Below are 16052 nucleotides of genomic sequence, written 5' to 3'. Positions count from 1 at the left end.
CGGCGACGATGACCGATTTTATTGCAGCCTTTTCACGATAATGTATGATAATCGTGTTTGAAAACGGACCACAAAATGGGTCGACGCTGCTGTCCAACCGTGCTTTTTTCGCGCCACGTGGAATCAGTTATGCGGCCTCCGCACCGGGTGTTGTGGTGTCCCTCGGCTTTAATGGTGATTTTGTTTGAACGGTTGCCGAAGGAATGGGTACTTTGGTTGCCGATGGATACTTTTGTTGCCGTGGCGGAGTCGATTTTGGTTTCGGTCGTCATGTGGTCACAGTGACTATAGAAGTCGTTAGTTCTCTGGAAAGCACGGGCATTTCTTAATATACATCGTTTCACGGGGCCAACCTAAATTCCTATTTTGGTCGCGAGAACAGACAAAAGCTGTTATTAAAGAAGCAAGATGAAAGAAAGGTGTTTCGTCTGAATACGTTCGACCCACCTTAAAGCGTAATAAGTAATTAAACTGAATTTTAACACTTAAAACTACATTGCGGTTTTACCAATACCAATACCTGACATTGTTTGTGTTTCATTGTTATCTAAAGTATAAAATAAAAAACGGTAAGTAAATAAAATAAAGGCAATAGCTCGCTTTGTACTTGTTTAATGAACTACATAAAATTTATTTGCGCAGTGACACTCGTTAATTAAGCAGCATTGTTTGAAACAATCATTTCTATTCCTTCATTCTTCTCAGTACTGTATACTTTTATTGAACATTGTCCTTTGCCTACAAACTTTGGCGGTTTTCATAGTCACAGTTTTCGCCAATTTTTGGTTACAGCAAGCCTTTTGGGGTGCAACCGGGGCCCACGGACTGTATTGATTGCAACATTCTAACTCAAAACTATCGTCATTAACAATCGCTGTACATAAATAAAATATCTAAGCGTTAACAGCCCCACTTTGTAAGCTTAAAATCGATTGCCATCGGTAAAATCGGCCGAAAAGCATGTTCGCCACTACGAATCCTACTTCCTACGAACTGAGCGTCACTTGCTACAATTGCGGAATGCAAGTCGCCTTGGCTTAAGTCTACGAACAGCGCACCTAAACGGTGATGCGCGGCTTCACTAAGTTACTGCTCTGGGCGGTTTGGTGGCGTTGCTTGATCGCTTTCAGACGCTGGTTGCAGTAAACGCGCAGAAAGATCGCCAGAAACACGATCAGTACGCCGATCACACCGAGGAAGGAGATTCGATGCTGGTAGATCAGACACGAGAGCAGGATGGCGATTGCCTGCCGGAGGGTCATGATGATGGTAAACACGACGGCCCCGAAGGTGGCGATCGTGTAGAAGATGAACAGCTGACCGATGGCGGACGAGATCGACAGGATAATGCAATCGATGACAAACTTCGGATGATCGACCGCGAACACGAGCGAACTGTAGAAGCCACCCTGCATCGCAAGGGATGCGCCAGTGAACAGTGTACTGAAGAGATTCACGCCACACATCATCTGAATGGAGGACATCGAGTACGACTTGAACAGCTCGCCCTGCCAGTTGGACGTGAAGCTATCGAAGATCATGTAGAACGTTAGCAGCAGCACACCGGTGATCGTCGTTATCGCCGTGGTCTTGGACTCGTCGGTTGAACCGGTCAGGAAGAAGATCATACCCACGGAGATCATAACCGCGGTAAGATACTCGTAAAACTCGTACTTATTACGTGAGATAATCTTTCCCATGATCATCACCGGGATAATTTTGCACGACTTGGCCAGCACTTGTGTGGGAAAGTTGACAAACTTTAGCGCCTCGTACTGGAACCAAGCGCTCATGATATTCGAAAACGACGCGAACGAATACTTGTAGAGTGGCGCACGGTGGCGGAACTGCCGTTTGGCCACAAGGTAAATGGCGGTAATCATAAATCCGAGCACACGGTTCGAAAACACCAGAAATTGAGAGTCCTTGAAGTGCGACTTGCCCTTCGCCGGCCCCTCGTACTCTTGGGTCATAATTTTCTCCTGCAGCACACCCCACGTCAGATAGGATCCCATCAGCCCGACGAGACAGTACGCCAGAAGCGCACATTCCTGTGCCGTCGTGCGTTTGCTCGACGCTCCTTTGGAACTTGCCTGACTGCCACCGTCGAGGGACCGTTCATCCGGGCCCGAACCGGAGAAGCAAAACTTCACCAACGACGAAAGGTGCGATCGCTCCGAGCGCTCGAGATATTTGCTGCGTTTGGTGTACTTGTAGATCAACACGCCGGGGAGGAGGATGCACAGATAGCCGAACAGGTTGATCGACAGTCGCAACAGCCACGAGTACTGGTGCGAAGTTCGATCGATCAGCTGGCTGAGCGTGAGTTCGGGTTCTGGTTCGACCCCTTCCAACGGAATCCCCGCCACCTCTGGACCATCGTGCAGTGATTCGTGGAGAATGTGTGATACTAATCGTACGATTGTTATCGTAACGATTACAATAAAGCTGAAAGGAACCCAAAAAATACTATTCATAAAACGGTCGTCGGTGCAAACGGAATGTTGCTGGACCGCGCTACATACCAAATGATTATGTCGGGCACATAGTTCCTCATGGTGATCCGCCGGCAGCTAGGCAACTAACGAGAACAACGGGGCGTTTTGTTTCACGCAGCCACCTTTTAAAGCAAATAGAGCCCGTTCTTTCCCTGCGCACGTAAACTTGATCACTTTCGGCGTGACGGCGCGTTTCACGTGGCCGCGTTGCACATGTCACTTGGGATATTTCCGGCAACGGAAAACGCCACTGTGCCGCCACGGGAAAATTTTAATTGCAGTACGAAAACATATTAGAGCGAAGCGGGGAAAGGAACCGACCAGATTCGAACCGGATTTCCCGCAAAGCTCGAGTGGACAGACATTGAAAATATTGACAACGAAACAGCTGCGGGGATTTTTGACAGTCCTGACAGGGTTCAATCACATGGCTGCGGTGAATATTTGTTAGAATAATTTCCTTATTTTTTATTATAATTTTGTCGAGTTTTTCCTGTGATTTGTTGGCCAATATGTAGGAAAATCAAAATTGCATGATAAAAACATATAAAATAGCTACATTTTTGCACCAAGGAACGTTCCCACGCACACAAACACACGTTTGTTGTGATCCTGCGAAATGTCGAATAATCAGATGAAAAACAAAACAAAGTGTTTCGTCATTCGCGACGGCATGACCGTGAGGCTCAGCCAGTAGATGAACATAATGTCTGGTGCACTTTTGAGAACGGCCCTTCCGTTGGGGCTACTTTCGGCGCAGAGGACTGTGCCGGGCACGAGCTGTTTCCGTTTGTTCTGTAACCATCGGTCACCGGGCGTTGCACCGGCTAGTTCCGGCGATCCGAAACAAGATGCGCAAACAGTGCGGGTACGTTTCGCACCCAGTCCCACAGGTACGGCGTTTCGCGAAAATCAAAACCATACAAAGCTAACGGTGTACATCACTTCACAGGATTAATGCACCTCGGTGGTCTACGGACGGCATTGTACAACTATCTCTATGCGAAAGCACACGGCGGTCAGTTTGTGCTGCGCATCGAAGACACTGACCGGGAGCGGTTCGTTAAGGGTGCGACAGAGAAGCTGTACGCCGATCTGAAATGGGCCGGCGTCGAGCCGGACGAAGATCCCTTCAAGGGTGGCCCGTACGGTCCGTACACACAAAGCCAGCGCTATGACATCTACAAGCGCGAGGTGAAGAAGTTGATGGAAGATGGGCGCGCTTACTACTGCTTCTGCACCGAGCGGCGCTTGGAGCTGCTGCGAAAGGAGGCGCTACGCTTGCGACAAGTTCCAAAATACGACAATAAGTGTCGCCACCTAACACCCGGCCAGGTTGCCGAGCGTCTGGCGAAGAATGATAAATTCTGCATACGCTTCCAGCTGCACTCGAAGGGCGACGAGTTTAATGATCTCATCTTTGGCAAGATCGTGTACTTTATCGCCCAACAGGAGGGCGATCCGGTGATTATCAAGTCGGACGGCTATCCAACGTACCACTTTGCCAATGTGGTCGACGATCACTACATGCGCATCACACACGTGCTGCGCGGTGTGGAATGGCAGATTTCAACCCCAAAGCACATTCAACTGTTTCACGCGTTTGGCTGGAGACCACCCCAGTACGCCCACCTGCCGTTAATTATGAATCCGAACGGGACGAAGCTTAGCAAGCGGCAGGGAGACGTACACTTGGAGCATTATCGGAATAATGGTACGTTTCCTCAAGCCCTATTAAACTACGTCACACAGAGTGGTGGTGGCTTTGGGCGCGAGCTGCTGGAAATTGAAGCACCGCAGCTGCCGGATCTGGTGCGGCTTTTTGATCTGAGTAAAATCAACGCAAACTCTAGTCGCCTGAACCCGGAACTGCTGAAACACTTCAATCGGGCCGAGATTCGGTACAAGCTAGAGAATGACAGTGCCGCAGCCGATCAAATCGTGCGAGAACTCACGGAAATGGTACGGAAAGAATTTCCCAGTCAAGCCAAACAACTGCAGCTCGATCCTGAGCATGTGCGGGAAGTGCTGACCTGGTCGCTACCTCGGATCGACTCACTGAACGATCTCGTACGAGGCAAACTGTCGTTCCTTTGGGTTCTGCCAAAGCCATCGAAAGAAAAGCTGATCGACACCGGTAAGCAGAATACTGGCTGGTAGACGAACGGAGATTCTGAAGCGTGCTTTTGTAGACATTTTAGCGCTGCTGGCCAAAAATCTCTCCACCGAAACCGACGTACCGGACTTCTGCAAAGCGGAGCTGAGCCGCTTCATCAAGGCATTTGCGGAGCGCAACCATCTTGCATTTGAACAGCTTATGAAAGCACTCCGAACGGGACTGAGCGGACTACAGGAAGGTCCGTCGGTACCGGAAATGATGGAAATTTTGGGTCGCGAAAAGACCGTGCAGCGGATTGTGCTAGCCGCCGGAAAGCGAAAATGATCGAACCCAACCAGGCGTTCCGAGCGAGCGGCCTGCAATATCGAGACATAAGGAGCGTTCCTACTGAACTGTGGAATTTATTTAAGTGTTTTGTTTACATTTTTGGCTGTATAATACACAACGTTAGACAAAGCTGCACTGCTACCGGACGAGTTAGACAATGTAACATCAAGCTTGAAAGGATGAAATGATGTTGACATTTCAAAATAAACTTTAAGATGTGGTTTGTTCAGTGTAATTCAATTAAGATTCCTGTCCTCGTCCTCGCAACCACATTTCACTCGTTCCATATTTAGCCAACGCTGACCTTCGTTCTATTTCTTCACAAGTTCGTGCTTATCACATGCATTGTATTAATAAGAAAACAAAATTCGGATCCCATTTCCAAGATCGCAAAGATTATTGAAGCTGATATTAATAAAGCACCGCCGATGGTGCGCTGTGGCGGGGTTCCTAGTTAAATTCACGTTCACTGAGCACCATTGGGGCGATCAGTGTCCAGCCGTAGATGGCGATGCACATCCAGCTGGACACGATCTTCACCCACATCGACGCAGCGTTTGCATTGAGAGTGTCCAGCGAAGAGTTTGGTCTGAAACAAAGAGAAAGAATTCTTGTTACCACGTCCGCATGGATCAGAAGATTAGAAGACACTCACTGATACCAGTTGGTAAGGGTCATCATTACGTAGAGGGTGGCCGTAATGAACACAACGTGAAACAGGGACCAGTTATAAGCGACGGCCTCTTCTTCGTTGTCACGAACCTCATTACCGCTGCTGCCATGGCCAGCGGAACCATCGTCACTGAGGGTGGCTGTAAGATCTTGATTTTATTAGTAAAAAGTATTCACAAACGCCAAACAGACCATCGGGCATCGTCATCCCACGGTGAAAGAATCGGGGTTACGGGGCAACAGTGCGTACCAAAAAGAGAGTTTTAGAGTACAGAAATAAATAGAAAATAGAAGAATTGTTAATAGTCACACAGGGAAAGCGGTGCCAACACCAAATTAATGATACGTTAATTGAACAGATGACGGATGATGCGCGAAAACGAAAAGAAAACATACAATCGGCGGCCTTCTTACCTTGCTTTTCGGGGTCGGAAAACCGGGAAACGTTGCTAGCCGAACGCATGGACGAGTACAGAATGCACAGCAACCAGATCACCAGGCCGATGATGCTCGTTTTGTCGAAGTGTACCCGGTTTGACTTTTCACCGATGATACCGAGAAAGCCGGGATTACACTCCGGGTCCGGATTGTTGGCGACGGCCGACCACGTTAGATAAATCGTGTACAGGGTTACCATCGAACTTTGCAACAGTCCCGAGCGGGGCTGAAACTCCTGGACGTTGGGCCAGATGGACATGATGCTCACGCCGACACACAAGATCATGTTGATCGTAATGAAGAAAGTATTCTGGGAGCAGTTCGACGATTGCGTGAAGTAAACGTACAGCAGCACCACGCCGGTCAGCGAGAGTACGTACTGGATGCCGGTGGCACAGCAGAGAGCCGCGAACCAGCCACGGGACTCTTCCTCCTCGTAGTTGCTCACCCAGGCGTCGGCCCAATTGTGGGCAAAGTCGATTATGTACACCAGCTGCACCAGAATGAACGCGAAACCACCGATCAAACCAACCCACATCCAAGCCGGACCGAAGCCCGTCTCCGGGATGAAGAACGCTCCGATCGCGATGCCGACAACGATCATAAACTTGATACCCCAGAACCCGTTCTGCAGCGCGGCTCGAGGGTCCTTCGATGAGCGCACGTTCAGCATCATGACCGCCCAGAGGGCAAAGAAGCACACGAGCGCAAAACATATACGGTACACAGCCAGGTAACCGACGGCCGAGCTACAATCGATCGTTTCACCGCTCGGTATAATGTGCGACGCGGATGAAGTGGAGTTCGCACAGAACGGCACCTTCTTCAGTAGATCTTGAAGCCCGGGTGCTAGCATGATGGCCCCCACGATCGCACCGAGGACCAACATCAGAGCGTACATGAAACGGGTGGCCGTTGAGTTCGACTTCAGCGACGAAGGGCATAGCGAGCAACACAAAGAGCACGCCGTACCCGTGCAACAGCAAGCCAGCTAGACGGAGAAAAGTAAATAATGGGATATTTACAAAAGTAATAAACTCTGTCGCCATTCGTATTCGCGGCCAAGCCATCGTCAATCCGCGTCGAAAGGGTCCCATCTATCAGCAAAGCAGCTTGTGCTAATCTAATTACCGACGAGTACTACTTTCATCTGGCGTTTTTTTCCCCAACGTCATGGAGATTATTCACTTTTTCGCACTTCGCTTCTACGGACTTGTTTCATCAAGGACAAAAATCAATAACGAAAAATCTCTTCTGTGCGTTTCACTTCCCCCCTCACTTACATTGGCCGCCGATACCAGACCCAAGACTGCTCCCATTTTCGCTGCACGATAGTCGGAGTTATTAGATGAGCACTGTTTCTTTGCGAACAAATATTAAACGAAGGGAAAATTTAGCTTTTTCCGCAATTGCGACTGTTTTTTGCTTTACGAAACAAACAGAAGATACGTCTTCTGCTCCTGACAACTTGCGACAACAAAGACTTCATGGTGCGTGAAATAAGCTCACAAACGGCAGGGTCGAACACAAACTCCTGGAAACATTCCTACACTTAAGTGCACAATTTTTCATCGTTCTTCAATTAATTCAAACCAGGACATTGTCCCGTGGTTACAAAAATAAAAAAAATCCTATTTTTAAATTGCGGATAGCTTCAATGTTATTTCACAGATTTAACTTTGATCACTTCCAAATAGTCCTTCGATGCAGCCCTGCATGAACGTCAAATCGCCGTTGTCAGAAAAGTCAGAATCACAAAAAAAGAGGTCGAGCTCCGGAGCGCCCAAATATCGCACCGTTCCGAGTTTATTGGCACCAAATTGCGATAGTTTCACACGCGACACCGAACGTTTTTCGGTCGTGCATTCTTTCTTGTTATTTACTATGACCCGGTGAGTAGGTGATTCCAAATCCTGTCCAATTCGATTTGGATCGTGCTATTGCTCCCCCGTCGGTTCCGTGCGATCGTTTCTAACCTCAACCTGTGGGGCTCTGTTCTTACTCTACCAGACTAATTGCCGAGGCGAAAGCCCCTGGCCGAGCTAGCATCGAGCTGGGCGACGTGACGCATCACAACCTGAAGCAGCTGAAAAAGATCAACACCGTGGTCCTGCCGGTATCCTACAACGACAAGTTCTACCTCGACGTACTGGAGTCGGGAGAACTAGCGAAACTTGCCTACTACAATGATGTGGTCGTTGGAGCGGTTTGCTCGCGGATCGATAGCTCCGAGAATATGCGCCGGCTGTACATTATGACCCTCGGATGCCTCTATCCTTACCGGCGGCTCGGCATCGGCACCGTCATGGTACAGCACATCCTCAACTGTGTCGAGCGCGACGGTAACTTCGACAGCATCTTTCTGCACGTGAAAGTCGACAACAAGGGGGCGATCGAGTTCTACAAGCGCTTCGGGTTCGAGATCGTGGAAACCAAGCAGCACTACTACAAACGTATCGAACCGGCCGACGCGCACGTGCTGCAGAAGACGCTGACGAAGAAGGCGGCTGCGGCGACCGCGGCGGCCGCCAGTCACTCAGCATCGCCAGCAAATCAGCACGCGGAACAGCACGACCAGGTGGCGGGCAATGGAGAGGCGGAAGAAGCGGCCCGGGGGGCTGACCGGGCCGAGGCTGCAGCAAACGCCAATGTGCACAACAATCACTCGAGCATCCAGAACTCGACCTCGCAACAAACACCGCCCGCACCGGAGAAAAATCGATAAGTCCACGACCAGCAGACCGCGTCCCAAGAAGCACGTCCTCGTACCCACGGGAAAGGACACCAGTGAGCACCGAAAACCGGACATTATCGTACCCCTTGTGTGTGGTGCAGCAATTAGACGTAACGATTGTATGTTGGGCGGTGAAGTGTTGCTGCCGGCGGGCACACCAAAAACGGTCCTACTTCCGTTCGCCACTCGTTGTCGCCCGTGTGTTGCTGTGTTTAGCGGAATCATTATGTTTGTTAAATTATTTTCACCATGTTCTGCTTCCAACAACAAGCAGTTTGTCGATGGCCCGAAGTGGACGGTTTTAAAAATAAGCATCCTAACTTCGCGCTGAATAAGCACGTGATCCGTTCGGTTTTGAAGCAAGTCATGATGCCGGCTGCCTCCGTTTCGTCGATTCACACAACGCTGCCAATAGATCAACTACCCCGCACGGACAGTGGAGCTTGCTTCTGGGTCTCTTCATTAGTGTCAACACTTCTTTGTCGTTCGTTTTCGTTGTTTTTGATGTGGTGCAAGTTTGTAAATGGGAAGTCGCGACAAGCCATGGAGAGTAATTACCATAAAGCGAATAAACACACATATATCTTAGGACGAATAAAGTAAAGCCGTGTCCCTTATTACACTTACAATCCTTAGTTTTTCAACAGTTAACAAGAACTCGGTTAAATGCCACTTATAGATCTGGGGTCAAAGACCAGCTCGACCGACACACGATTGAAAGGAACGATTTTCAGGATACGATGGAAGTCGACGGATGATCGAAAATAGCTCTGTTCTTCCAATGCAATAAGGTTTTATTCTTAGAATTCATCAATTACAAGTAGACGTAGTTTCTTTGTTTGTCTCACTCCTGCGTCACTCTCAGCCTGGTTATGTGTGGCTCTCAACAGGTCCTTGCCACACGCTCAGTCCTCACAGTTCACAGTAGGTTTCATCCAAATGATTATTACATTGAAAATGTATTTTTTATATATTATGCACTCTTAAATTTAATCGTTTTTTTGTTGGAATCAACCGTAACGTTCCATTGAGAAAATATATGTATAACATCTCACAAAAGTTTAGGTACTTTTCGTCAACATGCGGAATTTTTGGTTCACTTGCCTCCATCCGGTTCTTATTAATCCTAATCAGCTGCTTTTTACGTCACAAACGCACAGTATAAGAACAAAACCACATAAATCGAGCACAATTTTTCAGTACTTTTCGTAATTCCATCAACTCTTACCGTAAAGACGAAAATGTGATTGAGTGTGTAAATAAAGCTTGTCCACGAAACGACTGATTGTTGCACATTAATGTTTCGGTTTTTTTGTTTTCATAAACGTTCATGATCAATAAACTATGTGGATTCATAAATCACATATTTAAAAAAATACTTCTACTTCCTCCGTATTTGACATTCTTTTGATGAAGAGATTGTATTATCGAAACATCGTCGGACCAATAATGGCCCCAATCAATGAAAGCGATATAGTAAAATGTGTAAATAATATCAGCTCTGGTTTACCTAAATACTCTAACCTTTGTAAAAGAAAAATCAATTGTTAGTAAAACGGTAAAAGGCTACCGCTGAGTTTAGATTTTCACAGATTGAGCGCGCTGGCACCAAAGTAACAAAAAGGTAACAACCATGTAACGTGCCGATTCCTCTCCCGATTACCGAGATTTATCAGTGTTCTACATTGCGGTAAAACATACCACCAATCAGCAAACGGCAAAATAATACGGGACGGTGAACGCTGGCCACCAAAGGGTGCCCGTCCGATCGAAAGCTTAGCACTAAGAGTGTGTAGCGGTGGTTGCCATGACTTCGCACCGTGCTTTAGCTTAGAAGCGGAGCAGAAGAGGCGCCCGCCTTAACATACGGATACCTAGTTACGTTCCTAGTAGTTTATTGGTGTATATGCTCCGGGGCCAGGGCTCTGGGCCTGGCCGCGCGAATAATAAAGCCGCATCGCAGTAAAAAACAATGCTAGGGGAAAAGGCCAATTGGTTGCTGCACTCTAAAGGACGTCAGACGTTATTTGTTTGTTCGGCTACCTACGGTCTATTGTTTTGTTTGCATTTTGGGTCCAAATTGTTTCCGAAGCGCACTGCTAAACAGTGCAAATGCTACGGGCATGGACGAAACTGTTAAACAATGTGTTCGTAGTAGATTTTGCCGGTAGCCTCGCTTGAGCTTTTGAGGGTAAGTTAGTGGAAATGTTTTGCTTGCATTGCGATGCAATGAATTCGTATGAACTAAGCTTACGTCCTAGAAACAACGGTCGGCGTGCGGCGCGTGCACGGCATGTATAATCAGCATCAGTGGTAAAGCGCATACGGGAGTTTTGGTAAGTTTAGTAACTCGATCCATGCTGTTGCCGGCTAGGGTTCGCACGACAACATCAGCGACAAAATCGCTAACAACATCCCTGCTTCGGGCCCGTATCATCGCCGGCCGTGGCCGAAATTTCGAGTAGCTCGGCAATGCGCTGGACGCACTGCTTCGATCCTTCGTGCGCTTCTTTGGAAATCTGTCGTAAAGGAAGAGGAATTAGCACCGACTAGACACTACTCTCGGTAAAGACACTACTCACGGTGGCGAAATTGAGAAATCCGTGCGGTAGCCCCGGCAGAATGTCGAGGGAAACGGATCGGTTCAAGCTTTTCAGTCTTTTAGCAAACATCACACAATCGTCTAGACACGGGTCCAGTACGACGGTCTGTAACGCGATGTAATTAATGACAATATTACGTTACCACTCCCCGAGGCTGGTCGGAAATACTTACTAAAATTTTGGTTGGAGGAAATTGACTCAAAACATCGTCGGAGGCCCAGTACGGCGATAGATGGGAATCCTTCGGTACGTGAAAGATGAACTCATCCGACGGGCTGCGAGCGATCAGTGCATCAAGATTGCTCTGCAGCTCACCCTGCGCAGCGCCGATCGTGATCGGTTTCGAGGCGGTTAGGCTGTTGAGGGTGCTGGACACTTTGCTCACGAAGTTACTCGCTGCACTGGTGACACTGTGCAAATTGAAAATGCGATGTAAAAATACGGACTCAACACGGCATTGTTCACGGATTACCGTTCTTGTAGATTCTGTACGCTTATTGCTTCTCGGCCGATGTCGAGCACGATGTTCTCTTCCGATTGCGAACGTGAAACCGGTCGAAGGATGGGTTCAATCTCACCCGCAGCATTAGTGGTCGTGTCAAGTACATATCTAATAAACCAGGGGTACAAGTATTATTTACGTACGATACGAATGTCGGTAAAGGGAAAGTCGAGCCGCACACGTACCTTTCGATAAAATCGGAAACATACTGATTCGTGTTCTGCTCCGAGCTGATATCGCTCGGCATGTCCATGTCGAGATCGTCAACAACGGTAATGTTGCTTCGCTCGGTGTTAAGGTTGACCTGTTGTAGCGTTATCGGCTGTGAATCCTCTTCCAGGGATGTGATCGTGTTGCTCTCGTCTGGACTGATGATGTCGATGGTGTTCCCGAGCGACTGGCTCTTGAGCGCGAGCGTGTCGCTGGCGGTATCGCTCACGGGGCTAAGATGCTGGTTCTGGAGCTTCAGGACAACGAAACGAAAAACAGCAAAAAAAAAACTGTAGGCACCTCCTATCTATGGCGATAACACGAGAGACGGTTCTCCCCTGACGGATGTGCTCAACCGAAGGTACTTAACGTTACATCATCCAAACCGTACTTTGGACTGATTATTGATTGTTGCCGTCCAAAAAAGACGTACGTTGCGAACCCAAAATAGCGCCAAATTGCCCCGCTACAAGGTGAGATCCGGTTCCGGTTCCGGATCTGTTGCAAAGTGGAAAAGACGTTATCGATTTTAAAGAGTACATAACACCACTACATGTTGGAGAATAATTTGCATAAAATTCAGTTCCCTTAGCAACGGAATAGTCAATATCTACCACCGACGACCACAGCTGAGGTTCAAAAAACTTTTAGATAATTTTCCAAAAATATTCAAGCAAACGAGTTTTCCAAAAGCAAATCAACACTTCTTGTGCCAGTTATCAGGATGAATTGCGGAGAACATGGACAGACCAAAGTGCCAGCAAAGGCCATGCTGAATCACTGTTTTGTCGCAAAGTTCAAAAATCTTTCTTATGCAACAATTTTAAAAAGAAACGAAAAGTCGTAGTCATCACTCGATAGACAATATTGGTCATAGTACTATGGGGACGAGGTGATCGACCAATTTTTGAAGAGCAAGTTCCGTTGTGCGGTCAATTTCAAACCGTCTTGTTCCCTTAGAAGACTCACCTGAACCGTGTTGACGCTGTTCAGATGTTCCCACATTGAATTATCATCGCCCGAATCCGATCGATCCGGTGTTCTGTTTCCGTTATCGTCCTGCTCGCCCTGTCCACCACCAGCAACCCTGGTTGCCGTGGCTCCCGAACCTCCGACAACGTTGTTGTTACGCATCTGCAAGCCCGCATTGACGATCGCCAGCCGCTGTTCATGGCGTTTCCGATTCTCTTCTAACACTTCTCGACTCGGACAAGCGTAAGCCTTCAGACAGCGCATCATAAACCCGAACGGGAGCAGTGGATCCATCAGGCACAGCATCCGGGCCGGACTCGGCACGAAGCTGATCAGCACCGGACAGTAAGCGATGAATATTCCGTCCGGTCGACGGACTCCCAGCTCAATCGCCTTCATTGCACAGCCCAGATTCAAGTTGGCCCCGGCCGAATCGCCCGCCAAGATGATTCGCTCACCGGTCGTTCCAAGCAGTTCGCAGTTCCGCAAGGCCCAGCAGTACGCGTAGAACACTTCCTCCAGTGCCCGCGGAAACGGTGCTTCCGGCGCGAGGCTGTAGTCGATCGAAAGGATCGGTACGTTTAACGTGACGGCCCACTCGCGCAGATACGATTCGTGCGATTTCGAGCTTTGCGCCACAAATCCTCCACCATGGCAGTGGAATACCATTCCACGGCTCGCCGGGTGGATGGTGCTACGCTGGGAGTTACTCCGCTCGCCAATCATTCCCTTCCGCTTAACGGCCGATATGAGCCGAGCCTTGATCGGTGCCGCCCCACCGTGACTCTTCGGAATGGGGATGTCCACGAAAACGGTTTCGGTCGGCGCGTTGTCCGTCGGCGCCTGTCGAGGCAACTGAATCGGTTCCGGCGGGATCGTTATCACTCGGTTCACCTTCACTTTGAACCCCACGAACGATGGTAGCGAGTGCATCATCTCCGATTCGGCCAGAAACCAAAACGCTTTGCAAAAGTCTACGTTCGAGTTTTGTGAGATGTTGACGATCCGCCGGGCGCGCAGCTCCGGATCGAGCATGTACTTTGTGCTCGTGTACATCAGGCTGGTGGCCTTGGACAGTCGGCCCCCCTCCGAGTAGTAGCCCTCCGAAAAGCCGGCCATACCGATCGAGATGAACTTTAGCAACGGTTTGATGGAGTCACAAAACTGAAAACCCAGACACCGACCGTAGAAGCAGTACTGGTTGATGATTCCTCCCGTCGCGAATAGCTCCTCGACCGAGTGGGACTCGTCCGGGAACAGGTCGCCAGAGTCGCGAGTCCACTCGCGCAGCGTCTGCGTGTGTTGCAGGCAGGTACACAGACTGGCCATCAGATGGTTGTACGCTTCCACTTCCTTCACGTAGACCGCCTTGCGGAACAGGATCGTGCTCCGGTTCTCCATAACGTAGCGGGTCAGCTTCAGGGCCGTCGAGACGCAGCACTCGACCACGTACAGAAAGCTCCGGAATCCATTCCCCGGTACGCTCGGGTCGAAATCGTACTCGTGCATGAAACCGTGCACCATCCGCACCAACGGTTTGGCCATCTCAATGTGATCGATAAGCCCGACGAACGCCCCGTGCAACCGCAATCCGGTCTCCGTTTCGTCGCTCTCGAAGAAGCTTATGTTGTTGCGGCAAAGTTCAATCAGCGAGTCGAACAACATCAACCGCTGCTGTTGCTGTTCCTGTTGTAGCTCCTCGTAGCCACCGTTACTGGTCGTTGCGCTTTGGTCCATTCTTTCGGCTAGTTAGCGTCGTTCTGATGAAATTGATAGACCCCCGTACAGCCGGCTAGCTTCGTGAGATGTGGCTTCGTCTGCGAGCTGCGTGCGAATGCCCAACCAAAGAGATTACCTCAGGCGCAGTACGTAAGGCGGCTTGTCGGTGACTGGTCGCTTATCATTATCGGCTCGTCGTACGACGATGGGTCATCCAGTTCACAGTTCCGCTTCTGATGGACTTTGGACCGATGATTAATGTGATTCAACGTGCCGCGCCAGTTCGCCAGACCGCTAATGACCTCCTCTGGCCGTATCCGGTGACGTGGATCGTGCAACGTGAAACGGAGAAAGCTAAGGCCCTTCGTGAAACACACACGTACACTCACGAGACAACCCGCGCGGCGGGTCGATATCACGTTTTCCACTTCGATGCTCACGAGACACGGCCCGTTAGATGTGAAACGCGCGGCTCGACCTTGTTTTTACGCCGTTTTTTCTTGCGCCGATTTCTTCGCCGTCGTTTGGTTCGGCTTTTGGGTTCAGCAGTTCTTCGTGCACCAGAATGGACCTTTAAGCACCTGTGAGCCGTGAGCAGGGGGCGAAAGTGGTTTTCACAGTCTACTTGCTGATGGTCAACACAACAGGGATGGAATCCGAGAATCCAGCAAAAAAAAAAGACGCTTCACGAACGTTGCCGGAAGTTCAAAACTATGGGACGGAAGGCAAAGCACGATGCTCAAGATGCCGTGCAAATGTGTCGGGCGCTGTTGAAAAAGTGAAATCGAAGGGAAAGCATGAAAATTGATAAGCAAAACACCACAAACCCTTCCCTTCCGCCAACTTCACCATTCAACCACTTTTGACAGAACTTTGACAGCTTCTATTGAACGAAACGGTTTTTTGACGAAACAAGTATTTAACGAAAGAATTATTGAACGAAAGTAAACAATAAAATTATTTAACAAAACAATTAGATAAATGAAATTAATTTCCCATTCACATTCAATTTTTTTCCCATATTAACAAAATTATTTTTTCCATACAAACTATTCAAAATTCAATGTTCTTTGTTCTATGTTCTATGTTTTTCTTTTCAGACAAGGTTACTAGAAGAAAGTTTGCTTGTTGTTTGAAATGTACGGTCACCGTTGAAGAGGCGCAACGTTTAACATGAAAATAAATGTAGACGATGTGTTGCAAAATCCAATGAATGGGTTTAATTCGCAGCTAAGCTTTAACTCCCAGCTAGAATCTG

At 48.7% G+C, this 16052-nt stretch overlaps 5 protein-coding genes across 8 annotated transcripts; 2 read left to right on the top strand and 3 right to left on the bottom strand.

The window, feature by feature from the left end:
* Positions 1 to 643: 643 nt before the first annotated feature.
* Positions 644 to 2830, bottom strand: LOC131209327 (adenosine 3'-phospho 5'-phosphosulfate transporter 1). Its single transcript, XM_058202371.1, has 2 exons — positions 2526 to 2830; positions 644 to 2448 (listed from the first exon to the last, which is right to left on the bottom strand). The coding sequence occupies exons 1-2, from the start codon at positions 2555 to 2557 to the stop codon at positions 1059 to 1061; spliced, it is 1422 nt and encodes a 473-aa protein (XP_058058354.1). The 5' UTR covers positions 2558 to 2830; the 3' UTR covers positions 644 to 1058.
* Positions 2831 to 3175: 345 nt separating this feature from the next.
* LOC131212014 (probable glutamate--tRNA ligase, mitochondrial) lies at positions 3176 to 5171 on the top strand. Of its 2 annotated transcripts, none has more exons than XM_058205727.1 (3): positions 3176 to 3391; positions 3451 to 4635; positions 4700 to 5171. In XM_058205727.1, the coding sequence occupies exons 1-3, from the start codon at positions 3196 to 3198 to the stop codon at positions 4939 to 4941; spliced, it is 1623 nt and encodes a 540-aa protein (XP_058061710.1). In that variant the 5' UTR covers positions 3176 to 3195; the 3' UTR covers positions 4942 to 5171. The 2 variants fall into 2 exon arrangements, with proteins under 2 accessions (XP_058061710.1, XP_058061709.1); XM_058205726.1 differs by having other exon boundaries at positions 4691 to 5171.
* Positions 4999 to 7537, bottom strand: LOC131212015 (serine incorporator 1). 3 transcript variants are annotated; one of them, XM_058205731.1, is made up of 4 exons: positions 7338 to 7537; positions 6036 to 7045; positions 5600 to 5746; positions 4999 to 5533 (listed from the first exon to the last, which is right to left on the bottom strand). In XM_058205731.1, the coding sequence occupies exons 1-4, from the start codon at positions 7371 to 7373 to the stop codon at positions 5395 to 5397; spliced, it is 1332 nt and encodes a 443-aa protein (XP_058061714.1). In that variant the 5' UTR covers positions 7374 to 7537; the 3' UTR covers positions 4999 to 5394. The 3 variants fall into 3 exon arrangements, with proteins under 3 accessions (XP_058061714.1, XP_058061711.1, XP_058061713.1); XM_058205728.1 differs by having other exon boundaries at positions 5600 to 5765; positions 6031 to 7045; positions 7338 to 7536; XM_058205730.1 differs by having other exon boundaries at positions 5600 to 5756; positions 6031 to 7045; positions 7338 to 7536.
* Positions 7538 to 7771: 234 nt separating this feature from the next.
* On the top strand, positions 7772 to 9392 carry LOC131208635 (probable N-acetyltransferase san). Its single transcript, XM_058201440.1, has 2 exons — positions 7772 to 7946; positions 8065 to 9392. The coding sequence occupies exons 1-2, from the start codon at positions 7939 to 7941 to the stop codon at positions 8777 to 8779; spliced, it is 723 nt and encodes a 240-aa protein (XP_058057423.1). The 5' UTR covers positions 7772 to 7938; the 3' UTR covers positions 8780 to 9392.
* Positions 9393 to 9619: 227 nt separating this feature from the next.
* Positions 9620 to 15318, bottom strand: LOC131208232 (hormone-sensitive lipase). The gene is made up of 6 exons (XM_058200885.1): positions 13073 to 15318; positions 12079 to 12356; positions 11864 to 12001; positions 11564 to 11801; positions 11371 to 11496; positions 9620 to 11307 (listed from the first exon to the last, which is right to left on the bottom strand). The coding sequence occupies exons 1-6, from the start codon at positions 14810 to 14812 to the stop codon at positions 11194 to 11196; spliced, it is 2634 nt and encodes an 877-aa protein (XP_058056868.1). The 5' UTR covers positions 14813 to 15318; the 3' UTR covers positions 9620 to 11193.
* Positions 15319 to 16052: the final 734 nt, after the last annotated feature.

Source organism: Anopheles bellator, chromosome 2, assembly GCF_943735745.2.
Source record: "Anopheles bellator chromosome 2, idAnoBellAS_SP24_06.2, whole genome shotgun sequence".
Classification (NCBI taxonomy): Eukaryota; Metazoa; Arthropoda; class Insecta; order Diptera; family Culicidae; genus Anopheles; species Anopheles bellator.
The sequence above is the reverse complement of the archived record's forward strand: the minus strand, read 5'-3'. Positions and strand labels throughout refer to the sequence as shown.